This window comes from Tenrec ecaudatus, chromosome 5 (genome assembly GCF_050624435.1).
Source record: "Tenrec ecaudatus isolate mTenEca1 chromosome 5, mTenEca1.hap1, whole genome shotgun sequence".
Classification (NCBI taxonomy): domain Eukaryota; kingdom Metazoa; phylum Chordata; class Mammalia; order Afrosoricida; family Tenrecidae; genus Tenrec; species Tenrec ecaudatus.
Genome location: NC_134534.1, coordinates 19,000,784 through 19,028,246, shown reverse-complemented (window position 1 = coordinate 19,028,246; position 27,463 = coordinate 19,000,784). Strand labels below are relative to the sequence as shown.

The window sequence follows — 27,463 nt, the reverse complement described above, 5'->3', positions numbered from 1 at the left end:
GCGGCTCGCCCCAGCGCACGCCACCCGAGGCCCCCCGCGTACCTGGGGTGGCAGCCACGCCGGGGAGGGCGCGGGAGCGCGAGGAGCCGGCGCCCCAGAATCTCTCGGGGGCGGGAGTAAGTGGGGGGAGCAAGAGGGGGGCGCTTCCTAGGCCTGCCTCCGCCTCCCCACCCCCGCCCAGCGGCCCCCTTCCGCTCTATAATTGGCCGCCCGCGGGCTTGCCTTTCCTCTCCTCTTATCAGCTCGCTGGCTGCAGTCTGGAGGGTAGCGCGGGCGCTCGGGGCGGCTCTGGGCGGCGGGACTGGCAAGAGAGAGAGTGGGGGGGGCTCCCATTCAGAAAGGCCCCCGAAGGACAGCGAGAGAGAGTGGGTCACAGGCGAGCACCGACTCCTGGCGGAGCTGGGATCGTCCCCGGGCGCCGCGCCCCAGTCCCCAGCCTGGCTGCACCCTTGCCCTGCTCAGGTCAGTCCCACGCGTTCTCGGCGGTGCCAGGCTGTTCGTGATGGGCAGTGAGGGAGCGGGCGAGCCACCTGCACCGTCACCTCGTTCAGTGGTGGTTCTTCTCTGATCTCGCGCTCCCGGTGGCCAGGCACCTTTGCGGTGGGGTGGGGAGGGAGGGGACGCCCGCATGCTTCTCCACGGAGTCCCGGGATGAGGTGGGCGAAGAAGAAGCGTGGAGAGCATGCTGATTGTAGAAGTGCCCGGGATGCGCTCCTGGGCGCCCGGGACCTCGCCTTTCCCCGGTTCCCCCAGTTTCTTGGACGCCTTGGGCACGCGGCGGGAAGGAGCCAGGCTGGGCTGCTGGGCAGTGGGTGCGTCGACATTCCCATGTAGAAGGGACTTGGTAAAGACCGCAGTCTGGTGAGAGAGCGACTTGGGGATATATCTTCTCACTTACTGCCATCGACTTGATTTCAGTTCCTTCTCTCAGCGACCTACAGGGCAGACTAGCTCTGCCCCACGGGTTCCAGTTACTATGTCGCCCGGGTTCCAGGGATTAACGTCCCCCAAACCACACTCACTGCCTTCCTTCAAGTCGATGCCAACTCATAGCGACTCGCTAGGGGCAGGGTAGAACTGCCCCTGTGCGTTTCCTAAGACAGTAACTTTATAAGACAGTCAAAAAGCCTGGTCTTTCTCCCGCGGAGACGTTGTTGGTTTCAAACTGCACACCTTGTAGCAGCCCATCGCGTAACCACGACGGCGCCACGAGTCTAAACAGACATAGAAAGCGCACGGCTTTTATGTCGACTGCCTTTGGGGGGGTCTTGGGAGAGCCGTGATGATGGAGATCATAGCACATTTTTTAATAGCTGGGACCAAGGGCTGTACGCAGAGTGCAAGCAGGCAGCATTCGGTAGGAGGATGTTGGCGACAGAACCTTTTCCATGATTTTTCGCCAAAAAACCGGATGCTTCGCGGTTTGACTTTGGTGCTGTCAGAGCGCAAAAGGGAGGTTGCCACTTTGAGATGAAGGACCGTACTGAGGTCCTGCCTGCCCATCTTTTCTGTTCCACTTTATCCCTGGAATCCCTCCCAGCTTCAAGTCTTCCAGTGCGCAGGGCGAGGGACAGGGTGGGGTTTGGGGACAGGGTGGGGTTGGGGTGTGGGCCAATCTCTAGGAGTTGGGCTTTGGGGGAGCAGAGTGTAATGACAAGACTGGGTAAGACCCAGCCTAGAGGAGCCTTGGAACTGGTGGCGTGGTGGCCGCAGTCCCAGGGCTTGAACTGGGAGTGTGGGATCACAGGGACTTAGATCTTGGAGTTGCCCCTCTTCTTTCATTAACATTTATTTTGTGGTTGTTGAAAATATACATAACAAAACGCACACATCCATTCCCTTATCTCCATGTGGAATTCACTGACATGGATTACATCCCTGGAGTTGTGCAACCTCCTGCCCCTACTTGAGCCTCAGGCTGCTCCTGTGAGCTGTCCCCATCCTGTTAGCATAAACTCTTCGCCCCCATTTCTTTCTTTCTTTCATGTGGTTTGAGTGAAAGTTTCCACAGCAAATTAGTTTTCTATCCAACAATGTATGTGGTGGTTTGGTTTTTAGCGTTTCCTGACTTGCTGCAGCCTCCTTAATTAATAGCACTCCCCCCACTTCTTTCTGGGTTCTCTGCTTCCATTCACCCTTTACAAACAAACGTGAAAATGTTTCCTTGGTGTGGTGAGTGAGATCAAACGTTCACAATTCAGACCATCAGGGCTGCAGTCCACCCTCATTCTTCTGTTTTTCCGGCCCTTCCTGACTTTGGGGCGTGATGCTGCTCTGTGATCTCCTAGGGTGCATTCCTTCCTCACGGGAATCTACAGGTCGCTCTGGTGTTTGGCTGATGAATCCCAGAGGTGGATTCTGTTTTATGTGTGAACTGTGTCCCAGTGTCCCACGTGTCTAAAGGCTCTAGTGTCAGGGGTTCTACCAGTTTCTATCCGACCAGTACGTGACTTTTTAAGATTTTAAATTGTGTTCCTCCGGTCATCCCAGTTGGAGTGGCTGGTTGTGGTAGCGGGCACCATCCAGTTCTTCTGGTCTCAGAGTCAGAGAGGCTCTGGTTCACATGGTCCCTTAGGGTTTCAGATTACTTATTTCCTTGAGACTTTGATTTTCTTCCCTCTTAGCAATGGAGAGGAACGCCGCTTAAACTTTCCACTTAACCTTGCAAGTTGCTGTTGTCACTTTGATCCTGTATAGATAAACTCAATGCAGATTTTCTTAACTCAAAAAGCTAAAATAAGAGTCCTAGTAGCATAGTGGTTATGTGTGGGTAATGCTGCTAACTGCAAGGTCAGCAGTTCAAAACCACCAGCGGCTCCTTGGGAGAACGAGGGAGACTTTCTACTCCCATACAGAGTTATAGCCTTGGAAACTCTTTGGGATAGTTCTCTGCTGTTTTGTAAGGTCACTGAGCTAGCCTCCCGTCAATGGCAGTGTTTGGTGAGTTTTTAAGCTGAAGCATTGTTTGGTTTTAAGAAGACTTTAGGGTATATGTTCACTTAAACGTTTAAAGATAATCTCAAGGCAACAGTGTCAGGGGTTCATCCAGCCTGTGAGAATTTGAAATCCTGTTCTACATTCTCCCCCTTTTGATCAGAATTCTTTCATAGAATTGTTGAACAAAGTATTTAAGGTACCATTCCATTTTTATTGTTTTTGTTGTTGTTCTCGTGGCAAAGGTGGTAGCTATTCAATTAAAGGCAATTAGGCAGAATCATTTTCCATTTCCTCTACCTGTTTCTGAACAGACTTGGTGATGGTCTTGGTTTGTGAGTGGGAAGTGCCTCGTGGTGTGTGCCTTGGGCCGTCAGTAGGAAGTGCCTTGTGGTCTAACTGTTTAGGTCAGTCTGGGATTTGGACCTGCTCTACAGGAAAGCCCATTCCCAGAACATGTGTGCCACACCCACAGGGGCCTGGGTTCCCATGAACATTGTGTTTGGAGCTGCTAGTGAGAGCCCACTTCCTCAAGAGGGCTAAAGGGTCCGAGGCTAGTAGCAGCTGAAGGGGATGGAAAAGGTCTTGAGAAACATGGGGGCTCTGTGGAGCAGAAATAACGAGCTCTCATGAAACTATGCCTTGAAAGTCCCTAGGACTCCTCCCCCCAGAGGGACATGGTGGACATGGCCCAGTTGCAGCATGTGATAATGAGGTTTGTTTTTGAACTTGAGGGACCAGGCTTCCTCCAGTGAAGATCTACTATTTTCTTCCTGGTGAGGGGGTTCCATTCTGGACACAATCCCCACTGGTCATTTCAGAAGGCCTTGCGGGGGTGAATGAACGCCTGACTGTCAGAAGGACTTGACGCATTTCCCCTGAACCTGGACTGCACGAGGCATAAAAAATAAAGAGCATAGCTTTATTGAGAGAGAATTCCCATGCCACAGAACCTACTCATGCCCAGTGTGCAATCCATGGTTCGGACATCTTCAGAGAATCAAGCAGCCGCCATGAAAATCAATTTTAAAACATTTCCTTTAATTTTCAAACATTAAAACACCGCCAGAAAAATACCATACTCATGAACAATCCCTGCCTAGTCCCCCTTCTCCCCGGCCCCTCCAGCCACAGTCGACTTTGTATCTGTGGATTCTCCCTTTCTGGGCAGAGTCTGCAGGCCTTTCTGATGGGCTTCCCTCACTGAGCCTGGTTTCCAGGTGCATCCATTCCAGGATGTACGCGCTGCCACATTTACCCTCTCGCTGACCGTGGGTCACCTCCTCCTTTCTGCTTGGGCAGTCCAGGAACAGGATCAAACCTGAACCTCCGCTGCAGCCCTGGCCTCCCGGGGGTCCCTTGGAAAGACCACGAGCCTGCCTCTGGAAGGCCTCTCACATTCCCTGGCAGGATGCGCTCAAATTCATCAGAATTCCTGGAGCCCTCTTGGCTGGGTCCCAGGCTTCAGGACTAATGGGAGGAGCCCTTTGGCCCTTATCCTGCTGCCAGTGGTCCAGCTGAGGATTTCTGAACGCTCCCCAAGACCTTCCACACATGTCATGGTTTTCAAATCAGCCAAGCTTGGCCAGAAGAATAGGTGGAGCAGACTAGTGTGGTTTTAGGGATCCTGGGGCAAGCCCTCAGCCCCACAAAAAGACCCCCTACCCCCACCCCTGTGTGCTTCCTTGGGGTCTTAAAGACTTCCTCTGGCCACTTAGAAAAATGCAAAACCATCTGCTTGCTGTTAGCGGGAGTCTCTGCCTGTATGTGACTGTGAAACTCCGTTTGCAGCCATCTTCTCTAAACTCTGCCAAATGACTGCTGCTTTCCTGGCTGACCGAGTGGAACCCGAGCTCCCTTTACAGGACAAGGGACCTTCCTGAAGGCTGCAGGCTGGGGTGGTACTGTGTGAGCATCCCAGAGCTGGTTGTGAACAAAGTCCTCGGAAAAGGAGACTTTACCTGCGGTTTGGGAAACTGGGCTGTGGAGGGGCTGGGTCGGTGGGGAAGGGGGAAAACTTTAAAGGGAAATCTTCCTTCTTGGCCGGTTTGCTCCAGGTAGTCAGAAGAACAAGCCTTTTCATTGCTGCAGCTAGAAAGTGGCCAGACTCCAGTTATTCACTCCCATGGACTGAGTGCTAACCCCGTGCTTTTCGGATGGGGCGAGGGCAGTGGGGGTGTTTGCAGGAGTACTGGCATACTTTGGAGGACCTAGTGAGGGCCTCCACTTTCCCTGTTAAAATCCTTTGAAGTCTTCCAAGTCTGTGGGGGATGCCAATATTCTTCCTCTCTTATAGGGGAGAACCCTGAGCTGGGGGCAAGTACGGGGACACAAAACCAGCAAACGGCAGAGGCATGGTTTAAGAAAAGTTTTCAGGGAGATTGGAACCCACATCCCATTGGACGCATGCACTGTCTGCTTCTTTGATGGGGGGTGTGGCGTGAGTTGCATGACTTGAGCAAGGTGCCACAAACTGAGGCCCCGGAATCCAGCAGCTGCAACAGAGGAGCAGGTAGACAGGTGGGTGTTATCACGGCTTTTCCCTAATGCCTGCACCTGCGTGTTCCTTAACCTCTCTGAGACTCAGTTTCCCTCCCTAGAGAGGTGGGATAGTGGGGCCCTCCTTGCAGGCTTGCTTTCAGTTCTAATGTGATTTGGGGTCTGGAGAGTCAAGTCTGGTGTTACTGCTTTTCCCTTCCCCTTTCTCCCTCTCTTTTTGTCTCTTCACCCCACTCGCCTCCTCCTTTCTTTGTCCTCTTTCTGGAGGGAATTTTGAGTAGAAAACCGAGTCCCTAGAGTGGAGTCTCGCGTAAGTTAAGACTTACCTCCTCGACTCCCTCTTTCCTTAACGTAATTTTAAAGACTCTTGTTTCTCTTGTCTGCCAACAATCCTTTGGTGGAGCTACCTTACAGGGTCCCTAACTGTGAATTTCAGGGGGCCTTTTATTCTTCTCGAAGTTACCAGCTTGTTGATGAAAATTGGTCCAGAAGGAGGCTGGGGGTTGCCAAATTAGACAAAATGTCTTACTGTCGACCAGGTGGTTGAGCAATCTAGTACTTTATCTCATAGTGTCGCCAGGGCTCATTTACTTAGGACCACCTACTGCTGGGGCATTAATTCAGACGTGTTGTCACCCTATGTCAGTTTTTAAGCTCTAGATCTTGATGGGAGCAGACCAACCATATATTTTTCCCCCGTTAACTTGGATTAGATTTTCCTTATTTTTTCTTTATAAAAACACAGTTGTTTCTTACTATGCCAATAAGAACAACAACCCCCCTAAAACAAACAAATAAACAAAACAAAACAAACCATCAAGTTGATGCTGACTCCTAGAGATCCCATAGGACAGGGTAAACTTGCCCCCGTGGGTTTCTGCTTTATAGCAGTGGTTCGAAACCTGTGGGTCACGACCCCTTTGGGGGGGGGGGTCAAATGACCCTTTCACAGGGATCGTCTGATTCATAACAGTAGCAAAATTACAGTGATGAATTAGCAACGAAAATTTATGGTTGGGGAGGGGGTCACCACAACATGAGGAACTGTATTTATGGGTCACAGCACTAGGGAGGCTGGGAATCGCTGCAATTTAGGAACAGAAAGCCCTGTCTTTCTTCCTACTCTGTCTATAGATAAAGATAATTCATAATTACCAATTTCCTTGAAGGCTAATTTTGAAGTGGACTTCATTCGTTAATCCTGGAAGCCCTCGTTATGACTGTGGATGTGAGGAGGGTGGCGTGTCCATGAAAGAGAAGAAATAAAGCATGGAAGGCCATGCCAGCACTCTGCGCTGACACACGAAGCCTGCTCTTAGGTCTCCTCTTTTCCTCCACAAAGCGGAATAGCTAAGTGCTCAGTCCACTGCCCAGTTGTCTTTCTATGTCACAGATAGTACAGTATTAAACTTGGGTGTGGAAGTCATCCTAGAGGTCATTGAGTTCAGTACCCCAGCTCCCAACTCAGGAATTCCTTCCGTGGCATCTCCTCTGGGCACATCGGAGTGAGCCGCTGCCCCGGAACTTGTAGGAAAAGAGAAGAAACATTTCGAAGTGTTGAGACTTCTTGATATCTAGGTTCACATCCCTTGAGGATTTTCAAATGCTTTTGAGAAGCTGCACACCATCATCCTGTTTTCTCTTCCACATGAAAGCTCTTCAAGTATTTGAAGACATCTGCTCTGTGCTCCTGTCTCCTTCGTGTGCCCAGGCTCAAAGCAAGCTGAAGCGGCCCCCTTTCTTTCAAACCTTCTTTGCCATGAACATGTCCAGCTGAACAGCGAAGTCTTTGCCTCGGAATTGCTCTTCTGTCTCCCACGCCTTCCCGATTGTTCTGAGCTGGCACAGAGCTGTCATCTGCAGATGGTCAATGGGCAGAAGTGTCCTTTGACAAGTTCAAGGTGGCTCTTCCTTGCCAATAATCGTTGACTCTGTCATTATCTTGATGTTTAGTGTCTGCAGCCTTTTTGTCAGGTTCGTCCCACAACGTTTACATGGCGTAAAAGGTAAAGACTCTAAATGGTATTATTCAATTTATGTTGTTGTGGAGACTAGCCACCGAGAAACATACTGATTCACCAGTTGCTGCATGTACAGTGCAGCGACACCGATTCTGCTTTCCAACCTTTGTAGCCGTCCTCTGCACCCTCTGAGTTCTTCCTGCTCACTGACATGAACCCACTGGCCCCAAAGAATCCTATCTGATCTCTGGAGCTGTTGTTATCAATTTGATCCCATCTAAATAGATCGCTAAAAAGCATAATTCTCATGGTAGACATGCTTTACTAATTAAGCTAAGATTTTCTATTCCTGTGAAGAGTTACAGGCTCAGAAAACCACAGGGACTGTTCTACCTGCCCAATCCAGTTGCTGTAAGTTGGAAAGGACGCAACGGCAGTGAGTGAGTGCGTGAGTTTGCTTGGTTTTTAGAAGACTTTAGCAGAAATTTTTGGCTTAAGGTTTAAAGATTACCATAGGGCAATAGGTCCAGGGCTTTTATCCAGCTTCGGTGACTCCAGAAAGTCTGGATTCTCTAAGAAATGGCTATCCTGGCTAGCATTTTCTCCCTTTTGATCAGGACTCATCTGTGAGCTACTTAGTCCAAATGTTCAGCATCGGCAGCTAGGAAGTTCTTCTGGTCTCATGGCAATGGAGACAGCTTTTAACCCAACGATCCATTTGGTTAGCCATGTCCTTTTTCTCCTCCCCTTCTTTCTTTCTCGGTTGCTCTAGGCCAGTAGAGACCAATTGTTGTGACTTGGGTAGCTGCTCATAAGCCTTTTTAAGACCCTAGGCACTATGCAAAGAACTGGGAACTAAAAAAATTAAAACGCAAACCAACAAAACCTGACACAGAGTGACCCTATAGGACAAGGTAGATCTGCTCCCATTGGCTTCCAAGACTTCCAAGTAGCAACTCTTCATAGGAGTAGAAAGCCTCATCTTTCCCCCATAGGAAGTGGAATAGAAACACCAAACGCATTGATAGACCAGTCAACTATGATGAGACAAATACTTGTTTCTCCTTTAGCATCTGCCCCGCAGCAAATCTATTGATTGTTTTCGTGCCCCTCTCTTTGTCTTCTTGCCACTGGTAGAACTTTCGAGAGCTACTTGTGTTCTCAGTATCTCGGTTATGACAATCAACCTATAAGTTGAATATTATCCACTCTTTATTTTTTTCTTTATAGAGAACTAGTTGGATATGTAGTATTTGGTTACACACACACACACACACACACACACACACGCACACACACACACACACACACACACACGTTAAACCAGTTAGTGAAAGACCAAATCAGTGCTAGAACTATCTTCCTGATGACCAGTCTTCCACTGTTCCTGTCTAATCTGTCTATTTCACGGTGGATTCCCCAAGAGCAAGGTACAATTTCCTTTCCATCATGTCAAAGATACTGCTTGTAGGTCAGGCAGGCACCTGTCTCTCTCTCAACCCCATAGCACCTTCCTACACAATCAAAGCCTCCTTCCCTATTTAAAATCCCTGAGAAGGATAGAGCAGGGTTACTTAGTAACCTGTAGTGAACAGTTTCGTTTAAAATGTAGAACCAAGGGCAAGACGGTTCTATTTCATATTTACACCATTTATCTATACACGATAGTTGCTTTCCATTTGTCTTAGCAATAGGGTGGTTAGGTGAGCTCACTGCAGACAGGAATCCTAAGGTACGATGTGTATTCCATCACTAAGTTCAGTGCTTTGGTTATGGAGTAGGACTCTCAATAAGCAATTGTTGGAAGAAAATTCCAATCCTTCTGAAACCAGGAGCTGCTGGATGCATGGTCTACCTGGTGCCTAACAGCAATTCTGTTCAAGTTTGTGGATTATTTTATTTCTACAAAATGATAGAAGCCTTTATGAAACAAAAGGATCAAAATGTGAGGCTGTCGTTTCTTGGCCGAGCTTCCCTCTTGGTTTATGTGCTGTTCTTTTCCTAACTGCTTGTTGAGAATTGAGCACAGGCATACCGAGTAGATCCGTTTTCCAGTCGATCGTGCAGGCACATCTCACTTCATGTCTTCGGTTGCAATCCCTACTCTGGCGTCATTCGTCCCGTTTCCTCCCTCGATTTCCCATTTCCAGTCCTCCTTCCCATCTTGGTCTTTGGGGAGGGAAAGGCTAACTTGTCCATGTCAAGCGGTTGGCTATTGTGACGTGTGTGCACCTCCCTAGTGTCACGGCTCATCTTACAGACTGCTTATTGGCACAACCTGGAGCCAGGGGATGAGTTTTTTTTCCAAACCTGAGAGGTATTTAGGGGCCACAATCTAAGCTGCTCTATCAAACTATCCAACTAGTAAGCCTGGTCCTTTTTTATTTAAACGTTTTATTAGGGGCTCATACAACTCTTATCACAATCCACACATACATCAATTGTGTAAAGCGCATCTGTACATTCATTGCCCTCATCATTTTCAAAGCATTTGCTCTCTACTTAAGCCCTTGGCATCAGGTCCTCTTTTTTCCCCCTCTCCCTCCCTGCTCCCCCCTCCCTCATGAGCCCTTGATAATTTATAAATTATTATTTTGTCATATCTTTCCCTGTCCAACGTCTCCCTTCACCTACTTTTCTGTTGTCCGTTCCCCAGGGAGGAGGTCACATATAGATCCTTGTAACTGGTTCCCTCTTTCCAACCCACTCACCTTCTACCCTCCCAGTATCGCCACTCACACCCCTGGTCCTGAAGGTATCATCTGCCCTGGATTCCCTGTGCCTCCAGCTCCTATATGCACCAGTGTACATCCTCTGCTCTCTCCAGACTTGCAAGGTAGAGTTCAGATCATGATAGTGGAGGGGGGAGGGGGAGAGGAAGCATTTAGGAACTAAAGGAAAGCTGTATTCTTTATTGGTTCTACATCAGTATTACATCTGACTGACTCATCTCCCCTAGACCCCTTTGCAAGGGGATCTCCAGCGGCTGACAAATGGGCTTTGGGTCTCCACTCTGCACTTCCCCCTTCATTCACTATGGTAAGATTTTTTTGTTTTGATGATGCCTTATAATGATCCCTTCAACACCTCGTGATCGCACAGGCTGGTGTGTTTCTTCCATGTGGGCTTTGTTGCTGCTGAGCTAGATGGCCGCTTATTTACCTTCAAGCCTTTACAACCCCAGACACTATCTTTTTGGATAGCCAGGCACCATCAGCTTTCTTCGCCACATTTGCTTATGCACCCGTTTGTCCTCAGCGATCGTATCATGGAGGTGTGTACCCAATGATATGATTTTTTTTTCTTTGATGCCTGATAACTGATCCCTTTGGAACCATGTGATCACACAGGCTGGTGTGTTCTTCCATGTGGCCTTTGTTGCTTCTGAGTTAGATGGCTGCTTGTTTACCTTCAAGCCTTTAAGACCCCAGACGCTATCTCTTTTGATAGCCAGGTACCATCAGCTTTCTTCACCACATTTGGTTATTCACACGCTTTGTCTTCAGCGGTTGTCGGGAGGGTGAGCATCATAGAATGCCAATTTAATAGAAGAAAATATTTTTGCATTGAGGGAGTACTTGAGTGGAGGTCCAATGTCCTTCCACCACCTTAATACTAAACTTATAAATATAGGCACGTAGATCTATTTTCCCAACCTCATATATATATTTGCATATGTACATGTCTTTGACTAGACCTCTATAAATGCCCTTTGCCTCCCAGCTCTTTCCTCTATTTCCCTTGACTTTCCTCCTGTCCCACTATTATGCTCTGTCCCCACCTGGGTTTCAGCAATACCTCTTCGTTACATTACCCTTGATCATGCCCTACCAGGCCTGCCACACCCACCTCGCCACCAATTTGGATCACTTGTTCCCTTCATGATTCTGAATTTTGTACCACTCTATCCAGGACTTTTTCATGTGATTCTTTTGTGATCAGTTAGTGGTGGTAGCCAGGCTCTGTCTACTACTTCTGCTCCCTGGGCTGAGAGACGGATATTTGCATGGTGTATTAGGCTAGTGGACTCGTTTTTTCTATGAATTGTTGGTTTTCTTCCTTCTGTAGAGCTGGCCACTCACAAGCTTGTAACAGCCTAGTCACTATTCACCAAAGTAGAATGTAGAAGACTGTCTTTGGGATTTTGTTATGCTAATTGACCTGTGTCCCCTAAAATGATCCTACTGAGCCTTCAAGCCCAGCAACTTGTTTTATGTTTTTTTCCCCCCTTCATATTAAAAGATCATTTAATTGGGGGCTCTTACAACTCTTATAACAGTCCATCAACTCTATCAAGCATATTTGTACATACATTGCCATCATTCTTTTCTAGACATTTACTTTTTATTGAGCCCTTGGTATCAGCTCCTCTTTTGTCCCCACCCCACCCATCCTCGTGACCCCTTGATAAATAATAAATTATTATTATTTGCATATCTTACACCGACCGCTGTCCTCCTTCTTCCATAGTTTCTGTTATTTGTGCATGGTGTGGTTATGTGTTGATCATTGTGATCAGTTCCCCCTTCCTTCCCTCCTCTCTCCACGTTCCCTTCCCGTTTCCCATTCCTGTTCCTAGTTTCTGTGTGTTGTGAGCTCTTATCTATTATCTGTACCTGTGTACGTGCTCCAGTGTAGTCTGAAGTGAGAGGCAGCACTGGGGTCATGATAGTGGGGGGTGAGGAAGCCTCAAGGAACCAGAAGCATATTGTGTGTTTCATCAGTGCTTTATTACACCCTGATTGACTCATCTCTTCCCGATGACCCCTCTGTGGAAGATGTCCTGTTGTCTACAGATGGGCTTTGGATCTATGCTCTGACCTCCCTTGTTCTCAACAATATGCTTTTGTTTGTTTGTTTTGGGTCTTCTGATACCTCATGATTTCACAGGCTGATGTGCTTCTTCAAGGTGAGCTTGTTGCTTCTCTGCTAGATGGCTGCTTGTTTAATTCCAAGCCTTTAAGATCCCAGAAACTATCTTTCTTTTTTAAAAAAAATCATTTTACTGGGGAGCTTATATAACTCTTTTTTTTGCTTATATAACTCTTATCACAACCCATACATTCATCAATTGTGTAAAGCACATTTATACATCAATTGCCCTCATCATTCTCAAAACATTTGCTTTCCAGTTAAGCCCTTGGCATCAGCTCCTCATTTTTCAAACTCCCTTCCTGCTCCCCCTCCCTCATGAACTCTTGATAATTTATAAATTATTATTTTGTCATATCTTACACTGTCCGACATCTCCCTACACCCACTTTTCTGTTGTCCATCCCTCAGGGAAGAGGTTATATGTAGATCCTTGCAATCAGTTCCTCATTTAGACCCCACCCTCCCTCCACCCTCCACGTATCACCACTCTCAGCACTGGTCCTGAAAGGATCATCTGTCCTGGATTCCTTGTGTTTCTAGTTCCCATCTGTACCAGTGTACATCCTCTGTTCTAATGGATTTGTAAGGTAGAATTAGGATCATGAGAGTGTGGGGGGAGGAAGCATTTAAGAACCTGAGGAAAGTTGTATGTTTCATCGTTGCTACACTGCACCCTGACTGGTTCATCTCCTTCCTGCGACCCTTCCCTAAGGAGATGTCCAGTTGCCTACAGATGGGCTTTGGGTCCCCACTTCGCACTGATCCTCATTCACAATGATAGGATTTTTGTTCTTTGATGCTTGATACCTCACCCCTTTGACACCTCGTGATCACACAGGCTGGTGTGCTCTTTCCTTGTGGGCTTTGTTGCTTCTGAGCTAGATGGCCGCTCGTTTACCTTCAAGCCTTTACGACCCCAGATGCTATATATTTTGATAGCCGGGCACCATCTGCTTTCTTCACCACACTTGTTATGCACTCATTTTGTCTTTAGCGATTGTGCCGGGAGGGCGAATGTCAGTTTGTTAGGACAAAGTATTCTTGTGTTGAGGGAGGGTATGAGCAGAGGCCCAAGGTTCATCCACTGTGTCAGTGTATTGCCATATAAATATATGTACATCGCCAATACCTCTATCTTATGAATTAATATATTTGTATGTGTACACAAGCATGCATATACCTCTATCCAAACCTTCGAGATAAGTCTTCACTGACCAATTAAGGCTTTACTCAAGTTCTAGGCATATCTATTTGCTTAGGTTTGTACAAGTGTGTTTCAGGAGCCCTGGTGCCCTGGTGACGCAGTGGGTTACACATTGGGCTGGTCTCTGCAAGCAGATTTCCAACTCTCTAGCCTCTCTCTGGGAGAAAGCCGGGAGGCTTTCCATTCCCGTGAAGATGTACAGCCTCAGACGCCCATAGGACCAGTTGTACGCTATCCCATCCGGTCAATGTGAGTCGGAGTCCACTCACTGGCAGTGAGTTTGATGAGAGTTTGGTGCCAGTGGGTGTGCATGTACTCATGGTTTCTTTCCGATGTCAGAATACATCTTCTTTCACATCACTGAAAACTTTAGAATGCAAGAATTTTGGGAAACACTGGGAGGATATGAGCCTGGGAGTCGTATGACATGTGTAAGAGCTAGTTAGTGCTTGCACTTGGCGTCTTTGCTCCTTGCTAAGCTGAGCTGTACAAATGAGATTAAATAAAACAGACCTTAGGAGAAGGATGGGCACAAATGGGACTAGTTTTAAGTTACCGATTGTAAAATCAGGAGAGTGCTTTGAGAAAACTTGTACTGAAACATTATCATCTTTCTCCATATTTGGTTCTATCTTCTGAACTTAAAGTGGTCATTTTTGACATTATGATGTTTGACCAAAGAAGTAGAAGGCAGTGATATTTGTTTTATACAGGCTTTGGGGCAAAGTTTCAAATCAGGCTTTGACATTTTGGTAAATGTTAGCAGATCTCATGGTGCATGAGTAGGGCTAGTTCTCCCCGCCCCTCCTCTTTTCTTCCTGACTTTTATTTTCCTGTCCAAAAAATTGCAGACTTGGCAGAAAACCTTGGGAAAATGAAAAGGCCCACTTCTCCAAAATGGTATTACTCATCCTGATTTAAAATAAACAACATGAAAAAAGAATTTACAGATAGGCTCTGCCAACACATGTAGTTGCCATATAAGTACGGGTCCATCTCCAGAAGGAGTTACCTAAAGGAATGCAGAGAGGATGGAGTGATTGATTGAGAAAATGATTGAAATCAGGAGGCAGATTAACTTTCAATTAGGGCATTATTAATGTATCCAAATACCTGGCCATAGGAACGCCAGTGTATCGATGAGAACAGAACGAGGCTGCAGAGTTTGGTTCTGGCTTGGACAAGGGTCTTTTCCACACAGTTAAAATAGTATCAAGTGATACCCAATAAAAGTCTCCTGATCTTAAATTATGTGCTGGAAGACAAATGTGGCTGTTTCCGTGTCTCTTCTTCTCCTTGTCTTGTCTGTTCAAAACATATGGTTATACTGCTTGGGGAAAGAAAGTTAGTAAGATAATTCATTAGAGTTCATTAAGTGACTTAGTCTTACAGCCCTTCCTGCATTGGTATCCAAATCAATGGGAAAGAAAGCTGTGGAAAGTTCGAGTCCTGTTTTTGAGGGGGCCGTGGGGAGAGGAGCTATGAGAAAAGGTGGAAAGATCAGGAATTATTCAACACAAGATGAGTTGGGAGGGATTCCATTTTAGCATAAAGTGTTTTTCAAGTTGTCTTTGATCACTAATAAAATGTCCACATAGCTGCCATTTGTAGACAATACAAAACAATAAGGAGCCCTGGTGGCATAATGAGCTATGTGTTGGGCTGCTAACTGCAAGGTCGGCAGTTTGAATCCACCAGCTGCCCTGAGGGTGGCAGATGCATGAGATTTTCTGGCCCTAGAAAGAAATACAGCCGCAGAAATCCAAAGAAATAGTTCCATTTGGTCCTGCAGGGCCACGATGTGTTGGAATCAACTGTGTGGCAGTGGGTTGGCTTGGCTTCGTTTGGATTAAGAAATAGTAAAACCGTTAACGCTGAGCCAAATAGGAGAGGAGCGCATTGAAGCAGTTATTGGGTCAATTCTAACTCATAGGGACCTCATGGGTGCAGAGGGGAGCTGTACCCCTGGGGTTTTCAAGCCTCTTTCCTTCCAAGGAGCTTCAGAGTGGGTTCAAACTGCCAGCCTTTGGCATTGTAGTCTAGCTCTTAACCAACAGTGTCGTTCATCACCTCAGCGGCAAATTCCCAACAATAAAATGCATTCAGTTATATAATGATCACTCCAAGTAAACATTTGGAATGTCTTCATTTGAGAAATTCACTTTAAGAATATAATCATTAATAATAATAATTATAATTATCAAGGGTTCATGACGGTGGGAGGGAGGGGGGGAATGAGAAGCTGATACCAAGGGCTCAAGTAGAAAGAAAGTGTTTTGAAGATGATGATGGCAGGCAGTAAATGTACTCATGAGCATGCTTGACACAATGGATGGATGGGTGAATTGTGATGAGAGTTGTATGAGAACCCCAATAAAATGATTAAAGAAAAGAAGAATATACCTTATGTGTTTGTAGAGGAGTGTTTGACTCAAAGGCCCCTGACAGCCACCCCCACCACACAGAGGAGTCTCAGAGTGCACTGGAAACTTTCTCCCAAACATTCCTGGATCGTTCTCACCACTGATAGCCCCCTTTCAGAACTCTTTCTTGCATCAATCAGCTTGTCTTCTCGAGTGAAATATACAAAGTTTGGGGGTGAATGAATTACCCCCTGACGATGCTCGTGTTTGTTGACTTATTTTCCATTCTTGGCTGACAATGTATAAGGAGCCCTAGTGGCACCTTGGGTTAAGCATTGGACTGCTAACTAGCGGAAAACAAGGCAGTCTGCTCGGGGAAAGATTTATCTCTCTCTCTCTGCCATCGAGTCCGTGCTGACTCATAGCGACCCCCCCCCCCCCGTGGGTTTTGGAAACTATAACTATTGACTGGAGTAGAAAGCCCAGTCTTCCTCCTGAGGAACTGCTGGTAGTTTTGAACTACCAACCATGGGGATCGCAGCTCAACTCGTAAGCACTGCACCACCAGGCATCCTCCACGGAAAGATGTAAAGTCGTGGGAATGGTATGGGGCAGCTCTTCTCTGCCCTGCAGGGATGCTAAGAGTTGGGGATGGCGGGCTGTCAATGGGTCTGGCTTTAGTTGGTGGTGACTATTTGTACTGTACTTTCAGCCTTCTGGAAATGTCCTGTGTGTTTGTTTTCAGGTTGCTGCTATTGCTCCATATAAACAACAGGACAGATGACGAGAGTTCAGCACAAGATGTGGTACTGGCTGTTTCCAAGTTTCCTGGCAATTGCTTATTTCAGCACCATGGTCCAGAGTCAAGGTAATTGAAAACTTGACTATCAGAGCCTGGGACTCTAGCTGATATGTTGGTTCTGATTAGACTTTTCATACAACTTATCACACGAGTGCTTTGTTGGTCAGTTGTGTTTTGAGTCACGTCGCACATTGGGTTTTTCTCAGAGTTGCCAGTGGCTTGCATGGTTGAGATTTACCCTCACTCTGATGCGGGACGATTTCACCAGGGACCAAATGCAATCATTCTGTGCAAATGCTTCAGCAGCTCATTCTTGATGCGCTTCCAAGAAATGTTTTGTTTAATCTGGGAAAGGCCTATGTGAACATTACAAATCTAGTTCTATTAATGAAGAGCTATACTATCTGTGTGTATTTTAAGCATGCCTGCTTCATAAATATAGCTTGTATAAAATATGTCCGCCACGTCTTCCCCCATTGCCCTCAAGTTGAGATGTAGCCGTACAGGGACAGAGCAGAACTGGTCTATGTGGTTTTCACAGCCGACCGGCTCTGCTTGTTCCCTCGGAGCATCTGGGGGTGAAACCACCGGCTTTTCAATTAGGCAAGTAAGCAAAGGCTTAACCCTGAAGTGCCACCAGGACTCTGTACCACCTCATCCCTAGTCCTAAGGACCCCTGATGGCGCAGTGGGTCATGAGTCGGGCTGTTTATTGAGAGGTCAGCAATTCAAACCCACCAGCTCTTTCATGGGAGGGAGATGAGGCGCTTTGATCCCATAAAGATTATTGTAGTCTTAGAAACCTTAAAGAGAAGCTCTACTTTGTATATATATAGGTGCGTGTACATATATAGTCTCTATCATCTATATCTATCTTCTCATAAGCCTGCCTTTTCAGAACTGAGTTTTGTTTCACAACTTTCCTCCAACTTAATCCAGCGACTCATAATGCTATTCTATAAGGCACTTTATAATTTTTTACATTTTATTGTGAATTAGGTAAAATCCAGAGGGCTGATATCTATTGTCTGGTATTAAGAGTCATGCGAGCATCAAACTCATGAACATTTCATCACACCATACTTCCTCCAAATGAGGCTCACCTGTTTGGCAAGGAGTGAAACTCAACTCTGCATATTCCCCTAGGTGTATATTTTGGTTCAATGATCATATTTCCACATTTTCATTCAATACATGGAATCAATTTGGTAGGTAAATCTTGTTTAACCAATTTATATTGATAAGAGAAAGTCTTCAGCTATGGCAGTTGGAGAAGTGATCATGGGATTCCTAGATAGCTCATACGCTAACCTGCAGGGACCATGCCTGGGTGGTACAGATGGTTCATACGCTTGGCTGCTCACTCAAAGGTTAGAAGTTCATGTCTACTCAGAAGCTCCTCAGAAGAAAGGCCTGGTGATCACTTCTAAAATATTAGCCACTGAAAATCCTATGGTTTTTACTCTAGCACACATTAAGTTATCATAGGTCAGGATCGACTCGATGCCAATTGGTGGTAGTGGGATGTTCCGGGGTTTAAGATACAGGTGTTTGGGACCCACTGGCTGGCATATTGCTAAGTCCGCCCCAGTCTACCGCAGTCTAACCTAACTCAGCAACGGCTGTTTGTGGGATCACTGACCATCCAGCGGTTTACTATCCACCAGGGAGACAGAATTTAAACACGTGCATCTCTGCATGAGTTAGATTGGGGCAGGGGGGGGGCAGGGGTTGTGCAAAAGACAAAGCTAGAAAGCTCGATGGGGGCTTTGGTGCTGAATAAAGTATATGAGACTCTCGCGGAACCGTGTCTTATTTCCTCCAAGCCACCCTCGTTATCATCTGTCGTTCACACAGTTGCTTTTAAGCAAAGAATACAATCTCATCTTGATTTAGTTGACTTGTTTTCTGCTTTTTAATGCAAAATGATTAGTGAGTTGACCTATTTTGACCCCAATATGCAGATCCATCTCTGAAAATGTTTGCCTTTCTGAAAATGCTTTGCTGCTAACAGGTATGTTGACTTGCTAGCTGACACTAACTATATGTGTGTGCATGCACGCGCGTGTGTGTGTGTGTGTGTGCGCGTATCATTGCCTTTGAGTCAGTGCTGACTCACAGCAACCTCCTCTTGGTTTCTGAGACCATCACTCCTTATGACAGACAGTAGAAAGCCCAGTCTTTTTCCTGCTGAGCTACGGGTGGTTTTGAACTCCTGACCAGGCAGACTACACACACACACACACACACACACACACACACGCATACACACCTTTTTATTGTGCACTAGGAGTAAGTTTACCGAGTTGATCATCAGTTTACATTGACCAGATCTTCCACGTTTTATTTCAGTGTATCCATTGCCACCTTTCCACATAACAGCGCTTCCCCCTGTGTTTCCTGTTTCCAGTCCTCCTCATAGAACTGCCCACTGTTTGCATAAAAATCGTCTTGGGGGTGAGTTAGTTCAGTTTTAGATCCTGAAGGGTAACTAAAGACCACAGTCTTGGGGCTCCACCAGTCTCTATTGGACCAGTAAGCCTGATCAGTGTGTGTGTGATTTCAAGGTCACCTACCCCGTTCAGAGCAGTTGGCAATGACAGCCGAGCACCACCTGGTTCTTCTGGTCTGTCGGTCAAGGAGACTGATGTTCACATGATCCAATAGTCCTTTGGACTAATTTCCATCTTTTGATTCTTTACAGGCATTTTCAATGTTTTGTTTATGCCAAGAATATGAAAAACAAAATAGAGAAAGTCATTGTGGGATGCAGAATAATAGACGTTGATGAATATGTTAGGGCCCATGGCAAAGAGATAAGGCAGCAGATAGAATGACGGTTGCTCATATTGGGCTTTATGATCGTGACCTTGGATTATCCAGGTGGGCCCAATTATGATCACAAAGGTCTTTAACATAGACAAGGCAGGCAGAAACAGCAATGTTAGAGTGAGGAAAATTTGATAGTCCATTGCTGGTTTAAAAGATATAAGGGTACCATGAACCAAGGCATAAAGGTGGCTTCTGGAAGCTAGAAAAGACAAGAAAACAGACTCTCCTTCAGGGAGCCACAGAAGGAACATGGCTCAGCCTTCAACTTGTGAGCTCCTTTCAGACTTCTGCCCTCTGGAGATCTAAGACCTTAAATTTGACTCATTTCCAGCCCAAGTTTTTGTAATTTTGTTAGAACAGCAAGGAAACTGATATAGTTATTATTGAAGTCGCACAGATAATTACTCCCCTCCCCCCCCCCCGAATTGCTAGTCAATAGAATGCATTTTACTACTTGGTCTCTTCCTATATTTCTATGTGTAAAACTTCCCTTTTTCAGATATTGTGAGCCCAAGGACCTGTGAACCCAACTTATTAACTAAAGTAACTGTTTATGACCAGGTCGTTCCAGCATCTTCTCTTTAAGACAAGTTGTTAAATGAAAGGGAACATGGAAAAAGTAATGTAGGGAGGATATGTGTTCAGTCATGACAGATTGGCGGGACCAACATGCTCTCAGAATTCCACAGGAGGATGTGCTTGTTTCTGGCAGTGTTTGCTTTGGATGGCCATAAGAAGGAACCACTGGAGGTAAAGGAACTGTCATGGAAAACCTCTAGGTAGACACAATTGGAGACTTCTTGGCACGACGGGTTTGCTTTCACTGTATAAAGACCTCTGTGTTAGGACATCGACACAGATTTTGTGCTGTTATTATGAACCAAATATGTTTGGAAGTTGGAGAATATTTCTCCTTACTGCTGTTTTCAGTATGTTTGTCATGAGATGATAACACTTCAGGTTCTGAGCAAGATAAAAAGAACTCTTTCATCCATCCCCATGGTTCAACTCTCAGTACAAAATCCAGCAAGGTGGATAACAACACCAAGGAGTAGGAGCTCCTGAGAACAGTGCTTTCCAACATGCTAGCATCCAGTGGTGGGATTCAAATAATGTACCATCCTGTTTCTTTCCCCATGCCCTTTTAAGTATAAAAAATGACTGTAAGAGACCCCAATAAAATGATCTGTTAAAATAAAAATAAAATGTTATTCTGAAAGGTAGCTTATTCTTTCAAGCAGTCAATACTTCGGTAAGAACAATGAAAGAGGCACATAAAACTAGGTTATTTTATGAGTTTTAAAATATTAATATAAAATACTAAATAATACCTGACAAAAATAATAAACTTGTTCTTTAAGGTACAGTATTTCCATATTGCTTCTAGATTGGTGTCCTCACTTGCAGTAACATCATCAGCTGTATGATTTATCCTTAGCCATCTTCCGCTGTAGGAGTAGGATCCTATTGGTAGGGTAATTAGGCAAGAGTCATTGTGTGTGATAGAGTATAAGCAGTTAGGCGACTTCTAATCTCTGAACCTATTATGTTCCTCTTTGAAAGACCCCTTTCTGCTTCTGCCGAACCGACAGCACTTGTTCTGACAACATTTCAAGCTCTTTGAACACTTTCAGGAATTGCATCATTCGCCCGTAATATCCCGTGGGAATTTGGGGCGTAACACGACGCTGAAGCAGACGACAGCATGCCCCTCTCCTGTCCTCTGCCACGTTCCCTCTTTACGTTCCATGCCTGTTCACGGAAGTAACACACGCAAGGGAGTGAAAGTGTAGTATTTCATCAAAAGTGTAACGAGTTTTATGAAATACATAAATACTATAAACATCATTCCATCTAATGTTTGACACCTATGGACAGGATGGAATTACTGTGGGTGCGTAGAACCCGCTGCTGCAGATGATGCAGATTGTAAATTTATGATTTTTCTCCACCTTAGAGAGTACCCTAGTGGCAAGTGCCATTTTAACAAGCGGTTCCCTGAACTCAACAAATAAAGGAGGTATCGGTTCTACAGAACCGGTGCAAACTGGCCGAATCCCACCAGTAGTGACAGCACTTTGTTGGGGGGCACTGGAATGATAGGGGGGGCTGCAAAAGCATATAGCTGCACTTTATCCTGGATGATGGGTTAAAAGTTTTTAACTGCATAGGAGGAGGTGCAGAGTCTTTTTTTTTTTGGCAAAAAGTGAGCTGCGGGCCAATGAACTTTGGGAACCTCTGCCTTAGACCAACCCGGGATCCGAAGAGCAGCTGGTGAGAGGAGTAACGCGGAGAAGTCAGGACTGGGAGGCGGGTGGGGGCAGGAGTCACAGAGCGCTGCCACCTTGCGGGAACCAACCGATGCCTTGAAACAAACATGGTGCGACTTGTCAGAGAGGAAGTCAGTTCGTTCTGCAAAGGTTCACCCCAACAACATAAAAGAAAGATCCCCGAGGGTGTCATGGTTAAAGTGTTATGCCAGGAAAGGATGGCTGATTGGCAGTTCAAATGGGTCCAGGCAGCAGGGGCACGAGGTAGTCCCATGGAAGAAAATGGAGTGCTACAGAAGGAAGTGGGGAGGTGCTTATCGGTGGTAGAGAACAGGGGGTGCACCCTGCAGGGTCCCTGTGTGCGAGCTAGTGAAGTATTTTCAGAGATGATTGAGCATAAGCCAAACCAATTCCACCCAAACTGCCGCTGAGTCCATTCTAACTCACAGTGACCCTGGAAGACAGGGAAGAACTGCTCCTGTGGGTTTCTGAAACTGTAACTCATTACAGGTGTAGACTGCCTCATCTTGCTCCTGAGGAATAGCTGGTGGTTTCGAACTGCTGCCCTTGAGGACTGCAGCCCAACTTATAACCCACTATACCACTAGGGCTCCTCAATTGAGCATAGTTAAGCAAAATCCATCTTTTCCTAGGCGATCATTTGTTCTAACAGCAAGATTCGAGCCACGTTGCGCTGACATGAAAGGAGAGATACTAGCCCTTGAAAGAGATGCCTGATTGTGAAATAGGATTTCCCACTTGATGCATTAGCGGGTTGACATAACAATTCTTATCCTAATTATGTGGTTTGTGGGAATGACTGCGGTAAACATTTTTCAATTTCAGGAAAAATCTCTCTCCCAACAAGACAGGACAAGACAAAACACAACACAATAAAACAAATACACAACAAAACCTCTCTACTTTCAGAAACAAACCTCATCTGGCAGATAGAGAGAACCGGGCCTGCCTGCCTTTCTCTCCTTTGGGATAAAGATCACCTGACTCTATTCACAGATGCTAACCTTGGGTCAGCACACCAGGAGACTACTTTCGCCATGCAGGAGAGAAGTCTGTTGGATTGCTAAGAGTTCTTGGAGTGCGGCAGGGATCAAACTTTGCACTTGCTTTTTGTGTTTTGGAAAAGATTGAGGAGTGAGCAGACACTAAAGTTGTGCCAAGTTCATGCAAACCTTGGGAATTATTGCTGGGAGTTAAGTACATGTGCAGAAGCATGCATGCCCTTTTGCCTTGCAAACAGAAAAATCTGGAGTTTGGCATGAAATGTACGGGAATTTTTATTCCATGAGATAGGAACAATTACTTCTGCCCTGCACTTAAAAGCTTCCTGCCCACCGGGCTGCCCTTGTTTTGGCTCAAGGCCCAGCGCCTTCCTCACCAGGAACAAGAATTACTTTGAAGTTTGTCAACTGTGACCCCTACCTCCTCCTTTCTCCACTAGCATTTCTTCTTTCCTACTACAGGCATAAAACTAAAGCAAATGGGAACTTGGAGCTTCACCCAGATTTCCTTTGAATGGTTATGAGTGTCCCCTGTTTATCCAGGCAAGAGAGTTGGTCTGTGGAGAGACAAGGAAATGGTGGCTTCGCTCTTTACCAGTGGTTATAGTGAGCCGGAGCCCCATGAAGGAGCCTTCATGGTGTAGCGGTGACCAGTTGGGCTGAGATCCGAGAGGTCGGCAGTTTAAAACCACCAGCAGCTCCCTGGGAGAAAGACTGGGCTTTCTGTCCTCATACACAGTCACAGTCCCGGGGACCCCGCAGCGGGGTTGCTGAGTCACCACTGACTCCATGGCAGCGGGTTTGGTTGGAGAGTCCTACAATCGTTTGGAGATTATGAAAAGGGGTGAATATTGATGGGTATTGCTGTTGCATGTCCTTTAGACTTTATTCCCTTGAGAAAATTCAGTGGAATGAAAACGGGCGCCACTCTGATTCCAGAACAAACTCTTGAACCTACTGGTTCTTAAGTGCCCCGGAGCGGATTCTCACTCCCGGAGACTTCAGCATGTCAGAGTAGAATTGCGCTCCACAGGGTTTTTAATGGCTGATACTTTGGAAGCAGATAAACCGAACTCACCGCCATTGTGTGGATTCGACTCAAGAAGAGCCTCCAGGACAGGATCGAACGGCCCCTGTCCACATCCAGGACTGTAACTGCTTACAGGAGTAGAGGGCCTCCTCTTCCTCCCAGGCAATGGCTGGGGAAGTTAAACTACTGACCTTGTGGTTAGCACCCAATGCGTAACCCACTGCGCCACCTCTGGGTGGATGCAGATGGCCAGCTTGTGCTTCTGAGTTGCTTCTCGGTAGACTCAAATGTCCACCTTAAATGTAACGGTCGACACTCAGGAACTATTTGCACTCCCCATGGACAGTACACTTGAACCTGCATGTTTTTAACTCTTTGTTCTCTTTTGAGATGTCAACACACCTGGGCGCCAGTGGAAGCCTGCTGGTTGTCCATTTCCACTTAGGGTTCTCAGGCATGCCAGCTTCCTTTCACCACATTCATGCAAAACCACCCTACGCCTGACCAGTGATGCACACTAACCCATGCCCTTATTTGGCTCTGAAACTTGGATTTGTTTTTTAAAAATATTTTAATGATCGTACTTCACTGTTCTATGTAATGAGGCACTATCTAGAAATAGATGCTCTCTCTGGATTTCGGATGGAGCAGAGAGTAACTAACTGTAGGTTCTCATCCTCATCCAGATGTTAGCTTTAGCCACCGTCCTTGCTTTGTGGAAAAAACTCTTCTAATGAGAATTCTGTCTTTTAACCGCTAACCAGAACCATGCAAACACGTTTCTTTGTGTCCCACAGAGAGTGGGAAGCCTGCGTTTTTGTTTCGCAAGGCTAGCATGGACGGAAAGGATGACCAAAAGATAATACTCTGCTTAATTGCTTACCTGGTTTTGGAGATCCGTGGAAGTTTGTGGAAGGATAAAAGCATCATGGTCAACATGGATCTCCTCATAAAGAGCCAGAGCATTTCCTAGGGGGTTGGAGAGCTTTGAACCTGTGTCTCTTTCCAGAATGTGACCTTGGTCATAGCTTTTCCTTGGCTCCCTTATTGGAATTGAAGAGGATAATTATTTAAATGAGGATTAAGTCAACTTTCAAGACCAACATCTGACTGAAGGAAGGACGCATTCATTGGGCACCTTTATCTTGTGCTGCATCCACTTTCCTATGTCAAGTTGTCATCTATCCAATGCAGAAAGTACTTAGAAAATATGGAATGAAGGGAGTGGGGGGAAGCGGTGCTCAGGAACATTCAGCTAACACGTAGCAGAGCTGGGAATCAGGCTCGTGTCCAGGCCCCATTTAAGCAGCATGTCTGTTTGAGGCATGCCGTGTCCTCCCCTTACATGGTTTCCTACAGTCAGAAAGAAAGGCTGGGCACCAGGAAGGGTTAGTAAGTGCTATGTTTGCTGTTCATAAGTGTTAATGCTTCTTTATTCTGACAAATGAAGTTAGATACGATCAGACAAGCATCCGTTAAACGTATTTCTGTTGACAATCTGGAAGAGTTGCACAGAGTTGCTAAAGTGTGCTTGGAGGGGCAGTGATGTACACAGGCAGTCATACCGAGCGACCCGTCGTGTGATCTGTCAGAAGAGATGGATTGTTCTGAGATAATTCATGACCGTGTGCTGTCTATAATTGTGTTTTCCAGGTGTAAGTTATCTAGACTCGAAGACCAGATCAACAATGTTTCTAAAAGCACAGTGATATTCTATCTGGTCCTGAAGGCCTTGACAGCCTCTGTTGTAAATGTTTGTAAATGATGATCCAATTACGATCCCATGTTTATAAGAGCCTTCTCAGATATCATATCATCAAATGATAATAGGCTGCCAGAATAAAAACCCTAACAGCGTAAAGCAGGCCCCAGGAGATTATAAGAGTTCACACATTCCAATTTAAAAAAAGGGGGTAATCTTTGAAACATAATGCAGGGTTTTACAAGATTGGCGCCATTTGTTAAACTCAACTAGCATATTAAATTCTAACATTACATCTGAGCTCCTGTCACAGGGCAGGAGTGTTTAATAAGTGAATGTTCCTTGGAAGACAGACAAATACTCTCAGGTTGGTGTCAGTTTGTAGCCCCATCAATTTATAAATGGGGTTTGCAGTGGTTCTCCACCTTCCTGAAGGTTCTCAACCTTTATTAATACAGTTCCTCAGGTAGTGGTGACTCCCCCCAGCCATAACATTATTTTCGTTGCTACTTCATCACTGTGATTTTGCTACTGTTATGAATCGGTTGTTTGACCCCCAGAGAGTCATGACCCACAGGTTGGGAACCGCTGGGTTCGAGGGAGAATGTGGTCAAGCTCTTGTGCGTTTTTCAATTTGACAAATGGAAGCATCATTTCTCACCCTTTAAAAATATGTTTTAACAATATGTTTTTTTCCTCCAGTGGCTCCACCCACCAGATTAAGGTACAATGTGTTGTCGCATGACAGTATACAGATTTCCTGGAAGGCTCCCAAAGGGAAGTTTAACGGATACAAACTTCTTGTGACTCCAGCTTCAGGTAAAAGCAACATGCTGCATTTTCTATGACATTGGCAACTTTTCACACAGAGTTCATGACAACTGTATGAGGAGGCTTGAACAGTGAATGGAAGAATTCCATTGTCTTTTCATTAAAAATTAAACTTGGGTTCAGTTTTTTCTCAATAAAATATTTATGTCCACAAACATAATTGACGAAAACAATACAGATTATGTAGAGCATCACCACCACTACCTTGGTGTCTTGGAGACAAAGATGAGCCCAACAACTGGGCCGAGGGAGTTAAGGATTGGGTCTGTCTCTTGCTAACAGTGTGGTTTGTGTTGAATTCTTTCATCTCTTGCAACCTGAGCTTTCTCCTTTGTAATGTGGGGGAAGAGTAGCAGTGTTCTCCTCGTGGGGTTGTTGGAAGGATGGCAACTCAAAGTGTGGTCTGTGGACCAGAAACGCTCATCTTAGAGGAAGGCATCCATCTGGCTCCATCCTAGACCTGCTGAAGTTTAAGAGGCTCCCAGGTGGTTTATATGCACAGTCGGTCTGAGGATCAGTGGACATTACTTCAAATTCAAATTAGAACACTGACTCCCACATAGTGAATGTTCAGGAAACCTTACCTGTGACTGTTACAGGGATGTCCTCCAGCACATCTCTCGGTTCACCTTCTTCAAGGATCCATATTCACACATGCATGATAAGTATTTAGTAATAGCGTAGAGGCAGTTCGTGGGTTATAAATGAGATTCTCTCCTAACTATGCCTTTAAGCCTTTGAGTGGAACTTGTGTGTGAGTCTGAACAAGTGTACACAGTTTTTACTTAGCATTTCTTGGTGTAAGAAAATGCTTGAAGCCTTTGCAATGTCATAAAAGCGTCAAGGGAAGTTCATTGTGAGGAAGAAATTCTTGTGACTAGGGAAGGTTCCACCATCTCTAAGTGAGAGGGAGTCAGAGTTATCCGTAAGTCAGGTGTTCATAACCCAGTGACTGCCTTGATTTGTATAGATGTAATTGTAGATACAGAATAATTATTTTTATATGGAGTTGGACTTTCTTCTCTTGGAGATCTTTCTCCACCCAGCTCACTGAATGAGGACGATGCTTGCTCCATTGTCTCTGAATGTGGCTCTCGTATGCAGCAGTGGGTTTTGAACTTTTAACAAAATGCACACCT

The 27,463-nt window shown here is 45.8% G+C and overlaps 1 protein-coding gene across 3 annotated transcripts in view; it reads left to right on the top strand.

Moving 5' to 3' along the window:
* The first annotated feature begins 222 nt into the window (after positions 1–222).
* Positions 223–27,463, top strand: part of COL14A1 (collagen type XIV alpha 1 chain) — a 218,803-nt gene continuing 191,562 nt past the window's right edge. For all 3 annotated transcript variants that reach the window (XM_075549323.1, XM_075549322.1, XM_075549324.1), the window contains exons 1-3: positions 223–462; positions 16,582–16,704; positions 26,196–26,312. In XM_075549323.1, the coding sequence (XP_075405438.1) occupies positions 16,617–16,704; positions 26,196–26,312 (205 nt within the window). In that variant the 5' untranslated portion in view covers positions 223–462; positions 16,582–16,616. The remainder of the gene's footprint in view (positions 463–16,581; positions 16,705–26,195; positions 26,313–27,463) is intronic.